We start from the raw sequence: 7,130 nt of genomic DNA, 5'->3' as shown, positions 1-7,130 counted from the left end.
GGCTGCAGCCCCTGGGGTGACGCCTCCTGGTCCTCTTGCCCACAGGGCCAGCTGTGCCCGCCCCGCCATGGCCCCAGCGGTCTGCAGGACGCTCCTGGGGCTGGCCCTGTACACGGGCAGCCTTTTCGCGGTGAGTGGTGCCACGTTCCTCTACCACGACTACTGCATCATCGGGGCCGGCCCCGCAGGCTTGCAGGCGGCCTACTTCCTCCAGCAAGCTGGCCGGGACTACATCGTCTTCGAGCGGAGCCACGCTCCCGGCAGCTTCTTTGCACTCTACCCTCGGCACCGGAAACTCATCAGCATCAACAAGCAGTACACAGGCAAGTCCAACAGCGAGTTCAACCTCCGCCATGACTGGAATTCGCTCCTCAGCCACGACCGGCGGCTGCTTTTCCGACACTACTCTCGCGACTTCTTCCCCAGCGCTGACACCATGGTGCGTTACCTGGAGGACTTTGCTTCCCTGCTGAAGCTGCAGGTTCAGTACAATACGGCCATCATCCACGTGACATTGGAGAAGAATGAGCAGGCCTGGAACGGTCATTACTTTCTCCTGACTGACCAGGACAGGAAGAACTACAAGTGCAGGTAATGGGCAAACCTGGGGCTTGACACACAGCTCAGAGCTTTGCCCTGTTGAGGCATGAGTATGTCCAAGGATGGAGATATCACAGCCTCTTAGAGCCTTAAGCACCATCAGAGGTGGAGAACATTTTTAGGGATTGGCAGGTGGATGGGTGGAATAACTGCTCCTGGGAATGCATTGCCTTTCACAAGCAGTGTTTTGCTTTGGGCAGCTGAGGAGGTTGGCAGGACAGACGCAAATTGGCTGTGATGGCCGTCACTGCAGGGTCTGTCCTTCATAGGTATGTTTGGAATCACTTTTGTTTTATCACTAGATAATTGCTGTCTGTGAAGAAAGTAACTCAGTTGTACTCACAGCCAGCACTGCCTTTATTACAAACTGGACTGGGTCAGTGCGGTGACATCTCACTCCTGTTTTCCCGCGTGTGCTCAGGGGTGTGTCCCAGACAAGTGAAGTCCTTGGCTGGCACAGAGCTGGAACACAGGGGGGAAGCAGAGGAAAGCGGGGCTTTTTTTGCAGGGGCACAGACTGTGAGAAATAACCCTCAAGGCTGTTGGTCACTGAATTCCCCTTCCACTCATCCTATTTACGTGTGTGTATCCCGTACTGCCACTGAGCTACATTTCTAAAAACCTCGAAGTTACTCGTGTGAACATACGGAGTATGTTTCTCACCTCTCCTGAGAAGCTCAGCTCTATGACAGTAGGTCGTGCTGGCTGTCACTTGCCGGTGTGCTGCTGGCAGGCTCCGAGGGGACAGAAGGCAATCCCGGACACCCACGTACCGCGAGCGAGTTGCTCTTGGGACGCTGTGTAAGCAAGGCTGGGACAGCAGGCAGTGCTGCTTGCCTCAGCTGCCTGGTGTTTCCATCTAAGTCACAAAAACTTCCTCAAGAATCAAGTAGAAGCTCTTATGGAGTGATATAAAAAGATCAGTGTAGTTATTTTTGGTGTTAGCAATTAGTGGTGTTGCTAACGTGACTGGGAGTTACATTTCAAAATATCGAAACTATTTCCTATTTGTCTTTAAAATTACTTCTGCTCTGCCAAATGGCAACTCAAATTTTAAATCAAAGTCATTTTTATGCAACATATAATCAACCTGTGAAGTTATATTACATATATTGTCAATGAGTTCATATGAGTAGAAGTTGCATTCATGAACAGGCGAGGGAGATGCATACATACAGCACCCACACTGACTAATGCTATATATAACAGTGTTCCCAGTTATCCTGAGGACAGGGAAGAGAGGAGCAGGTCATTAGCTGAAGCTAGGTAGAGGTTTCTTTTGAAACCATGGCCTATGCAGCTGGTCCAGTGTCACTGTGGGGATCACACTGCAGCCACCTTCCATGGCGGGAGGAAGAAGGAATGAGGAGATGGAGCCCCCTTCCTGAAATTCCTGCATTTCTAAGTGCTGTCCCTGTTTTTGCAGCTCTTTGTTGGTTGCTGCTGGGATGTGGGTTCCCAATGTGGTAAACTTTCCTGGCTCAGAGTATGTTGAGGGTTACGAGACTGTGTCCATCAACCCAGAGGACTTCGCTGGCCAAACCGTGTTGATCTTGGGACGAGGGAACTCAGCCTTTGAGACAGCGGAGAACATCCTGGGTGTCACGAATTTCATCCACATGGTGAGCCGGTCCCGCGTGCGCCTCTCGTGGGCCACCCACTACGTCGGGGATCTGAGGTGAGAAACCACTCCTATTCCCCTTTCTAATGCAGCTGGAATACAAACAAGGAGAATCATTTCTTTCCCGGGCCATAGGCTGGACTGGTGCAGGTGGTGGTGCTGTGGTCATGGGGGTCACAGGGGAAATATGGGGCCTTCTATAGGTCCTTGGTTTAAAGCAATCCAGGTTGCAGTCACTGAACACAGAGGCTTGATGAGAGCTTTTTAGGATCTGTATGAAATAGCAGCATGTCCACTTGGAAGCTGTAATCTTTAAAATGTACTGGCTCTCAAGTTATTCCCTTGTTTCCAGTCATAGAGGAAAGCTAGGAGGGTGGCTACATCCTGCAAGGACAGCGAGGTTGTGTTACCTGTGATGTTCCTGGGAGCCCTGAGGCTCTGGGGATAACCTTTACACTGAAGAGGAATTGGTATGCCTGATAAGTGATCCCATTTTCAGCAGCTAAGACAGAACCTCCCTTCTTTACATTCTTGTATTCTCCGTAGAGCAATTAACAACGGCCTGCTGGACACCTACCAGCTGAAATCTCTGGATGGGCTTCTGGAGGGCGACCTGGAAGATCTGGCTATCGTTAAGGACAAAAAGGGAAAGCTGCACATCACACTGCGGTTCTACTTGGAGAACGGGAACATCAGCGCAGGCATTGACTCCATCACCCTCCCTCAGGACGAACTGGACAATTTTGCCACCCGCGCACCTTACGACCGTGTCATCCGCTGCTTGGGCTGGAAGTTTGACTTCTCTATCTATAATAGGTGAGGGAGAACCAGGATCTCCATGAAAAAATGTATTTAGACTGAAGGGCCTGAGTAGGGAGGAAAGGGAAGAGCAGGTTTTCTCCTGGCAGCAGTGTCTGGACCTCCATGTGCTCTGAGCTGCTTGGTGCTGCACAGTCCTTTGTTTATTGTGCAGGTAAGGCTGTGTCCCACCATTTTTTTTGCCCTCTGACCAACAGGCTCTGAGGCTGTGCAGATGGCAGCAATGAGACCTGAGTGACACAGAAAAGCTTGTACCTTTAGAACTTAACATCCTGACCTGCCAGATCACATGGACAGAGGGTTTTTTTTTGAAATGAGGATGATAAAGATGCAGATCACTACGAAAAGGTTTTGTTGGGGAAAAAAACATTCCCTGAGGATGCAACCTTCACTCCACCTTGGTAAATCCTGCAGTTGAAAATGATACTGCTGACTTCACTGTCTTCCAAAATTCACTGTCAGTGGCTTAGCTGAGAATTAGATCTTGTCCAGGGCTATCTTGGGAGGAACACCCTTATCTTCCAAAGATCCTCATTTTAGTAGTAAATGCCACTGAAGGCAGCAGGGGTATGAAACAGAATCTTGCAGTGGCTGCAATATAATGAATGTCAGAAACCCTTTTTATTTTTCTACTCCTGTCCTTCCTGATAGCCTGCTCTTCTCTTTTGCACATCAGATCCCTGGGATTGATGCCAGGAAAAGGGAATATTAAGAAGTATCCTCAGATCAAACCCAGCTATGAATCCAGAGGCACTCAGGGGCTCTTTATTCTTGGCACTGCTAGCCATTCAGTTGACTTCAGGAAATCTGCTGGGGGCTTCATCCATGGATTCCGGTATACAAGTGAGTACTGGGGTGTACAGAAAGGGCAGAGGTGGAAATTGTTCCTCCCTTCAAAGGAACAATCCATAGTTTACTGCTGGAAAGAGATTGCCCTTAGTGTTGTTCTGGCAATAAGAAGGACAAAACATAGTCAAGCTGCAGCTGCATCATCTGAAGTGGAGAAGTGACTTGGGGTCATATCTGAAGTTTTTGGTTGTCTGTCTTTGTTTTGTCTTGTGTCTCTCTTGCCTGCTGTCTGTTATTTATGTAACACAATAGATTTCTTCCTGCCAGATGCTCTGCCTCGTGACAGGCTGTGGGTGAGAGGTCTGCACTGTGGAGTTAAAACCCAGCAGCTGTGGGCAGTGGAGAGAACGTCCTTCTTTATGTGTGTGTGCCCATCCTTGTCATTAAAGGACTGCTGAGAAGTAATAAAATATCCCCAAGGACCCCCGCCCTCTCCCCCACCACTTAGCATCACATCAGCTTTCCGAGGGCATCTCCACTGCAGTTACCAGCGACTGGGGTGGGAGATCCTGAGCACGGAGGAGCTGTAAAGGTTGTTTATTGAGTCCTGCTGCAGTGCAGAGATTGGATTTCTTAAAGCATAAGCTTGGGTTGTTAAATAAGCTGTCTTTGTTTCTCGCCGTGTCTTAGCTCGGGCAGTCCATCGCCTATTGGAAAACCGTCACCACGGTGTCCCCTGGCCATCCACAGTCTACCCTATTACACAGCTGACCAATTCCATCATCAAGAGAGTGAACGAGGCCTCAGGCCTCTACCAGATGTTCAGTGTCCTGGCTGACATCATACTGCTGAGAGAGTGAGTGAGTGAGTAGTTATTCCCAGCACTGCACCTCCATAATTTCATTTCTGTTTCTTTACCATTGCTTCCTGTGGTGCCACCACACAAATTGCACTGTTGCTGCCTAAGGATGTTACCATTGTGTAGGCAGCCACCCCAAACCTGTACCACTGCTGCAACTGGTGCCCAATTGTGCAGACTATTTCTCCCTCTTAAAGGGCTGAAATGCTCTAGACGTTCCCTCTAGGCTCAGAGGTGTAGTATCCTTTTACTGACCCCGGGGAAAAACTTTCCTTGAGCAGTGCTACTGTAGAGAGAATCCCATAATCCAGGAAAACAGTGGTGTCTTGTAACAGTATCTGCAGCCTTCATAAGCTCTGCATCAAGTCCAGCCCAGATCTGAAATGACCAAACAAAATTACTATCTGATGATCTTTTGGCTTTATCCTCAACCACCTGAGGGTGGGTTGGATCCCAGCTGGCTTTGTCTGGTGGAAAATTGTGATGGTGTGTTTGCAATTCACAGGCATGCCACAGCATTTGAATACCTGGAAGAGTAGCCTGTTGGAGTCCTGGCCGAGCTGGAAATGCAGACAGGAAGAAAGGCTCGCAATGGGCTCTTTGTCATCATCATGGAGTATGGGAGGAATTTCTCTGGGGCTGACAAGGATGTCTTCTACTACAACCGTGCTGTGGGAGAGGCGCAGCATGCCTGGCAGTCCAACTTTTTACACCCTGTTATTTACTATTACAAACACCTCCCAACAGGTAAGCTTTCCTGTTAATTATGTGACACAACCAAAACAAAGAGGGATAAAGATGAATCAGAGCCAAAGTGCAGGTGGTACCTGAAAGCACTATTCCCCTTTCTCCACTTCCTTCATGTCCATCCTGTGAGACACCCCCCACCACTGTATGAGCTGAAAAGGGTGCTGAGAGTTGGCAAGAAAGTTCCATTGGTAAGACGATATGGGGAGGGGAGGAGGGGAATTGAGACCTCACATTTGAGAACAGGAACAAACAGGCGTGTTGGAAATTTCCCCGTTCTCAAAAAGAGGAACAGTTCTTCCCTTTGGCTGTCACCCTCTGTGTACTTGCAGAGCCTGAGAGATGAGGCTGGGCTGTTGTTGTTTGGCCATCTTGCTGCCAAGAGAAAGCTGCTCTCTGTGGCAGGCCTAGGTCTGAGAGGTCACACAGCAATCGAGGCAGCCAAAGGCAAGGGTTTGAAGAAGAGTGTTCTATCCAGCAGCAAACAGGCTCGGAGTAGACTTCCTTAGGAAATGAGTGTGTTGAAGTCTTCATCTCCAGAAACCTAGGGTCAGGGTCCAGCTTGCCTTGCACAGAAATAAGCATGATGGGTAGCAGCATTAAAGCAGCTTAGCCCATCTGGCAGTCCCTGCCCAGGGGGAACAGGAGTGAAATGACAGGAATGCTGCGGGCAGGGACAGAGGGCAGCTGTGCAGTGGCAGGGCTGTTGAGGACAGAGCTGGCAGAGGGGATTGCAAATGAAAGTAATGGATTAAAAGGTCAGGACAAAAGCGGAAACAGCTGTCACAGCTGCTTTCCACTCCCCAAGCTCTTTTTAATGCCATTTTGCTTCTAAGAGACTCCCTTAATGTTCTCTTGGCAGAGCGTGGGATGAAACTCCGTCCCCCAGACTGGCCTCTGCCCCGGCCAGATGCCATCCATCACATTGTGGAGGACTTTCTGACAGACTGGACAGCCCCGAATGCTCACATCCTGCCGCTGAGGCGGTTTTTGGAGAACTGCCTCAGCACCGACCTGCGCAATTTCTTTGCAGGTAATTTGAGCACAGGGTTGAGGTGGCAGAAAGAGGAGGAGGAATGTGAGGAACAAGTGACAGGAGCGATCTCCTCTGCAAATAGCTGAGATCTCCCTGTGGTAAGCTGCTTGTCTCACTGTCAGTCACACCTCCTCAATGCACTCACCAGATGGTACAAAGTGCCGTTCTGTGTGTGTGTTCCTAAAGAGTCCTTGCTCTCGTTCACCATTAGAAAAAGACTGGCCCAGGCATGCCAGGATTTAGGGAAAGCCATATAAGGTTGGGTTCAATTATTTTCTAGCTGCAGCTTTCTTTTCTTCATCATTATCTGAACATTTCTTTGTGCCACTGTGTACTAGATCTCTTGTACTGGTGATTGGATTGCTTTCCCATGGGAAATGGGAGTGCTGTGATGTGAGAGGTGAAGAGCCTCTGCTGCCTCCCTGACCCGTCTGTGACCCACCTGCAGGAAGCCCATGTGGCACACAGAGGGAAGCCATCTTGTGGCACAAAGAAGATGCCAGATGGATGTAAACTCAAATCCAGCTCCTTTTTCTCTCAAAGTGCAGGTTGGGAATCCCTCTCTGCATCTCCTGAGCACTGCAGAATTAAGTCAATTGCTGTGCAGGGGCAGGGTACTGGGTGGGAAACTCTAGCCGTCTTCCCACATCCTCTCTGCC

The 7,130-nt window shown here is 49.6% G+C and overlaps 1 protein-coding gene across 1 annotated transcript in view; it reads left to right on the top strand.

The window, feature by feature from the left end:
- Window positions 1-24: 24 nt before the first annotated feature.
- FOXRED2 (FAD dependent oxidoreductase domain containing 2) overlaps window positions 25-7,130 on the top strand; it is an 8,014-nt gene continuing 908 nt past the window's right edge. Inside the window, 7 exon segments of the mRNA XM_008636408.2 lie at window positions 25-591; window positions 2,027-2,278; window positions 2,768-3,037; window positions 3,717-3,883; window positions 4,520-4,685; window positions 5,194-5,435; window positions 6,298-6,468. Of these exon segments, the coding sequence (XP_008634630.1) occupies window positions 68-591; window positions 2,027-2,278; window positions 2,768-3,037; window positions 3,717-3,883; window positions 4,520-4,685; window positions 5,194-5,435; window positions 6,298-6,468 (1,792 nt within the window). The 5' untranslated portion in view covers window positions 25-67.

This window comes from Corvus brachyrhynchos, unplaced genomic scaffold, assembly GCF_000691975.1.
Source record: "Corvus brachyrhynchos isolate BGI_N302 unplaced genomic scaffold, ASM69197v1 scaffold56, whole genome shotgun sequence".
In the NCBI taxonomy this organism is placed as follows: Eukaryota; Metazoa; Chordata; class Aves; order Passeriformes; family Corvidae; genus Corvus; species Corvus brachyrhynchos.
Note: the sequence above shows the minus strand (reverse complement) of the source record. Positions and strands in the feature narration are given on the sequence as shown.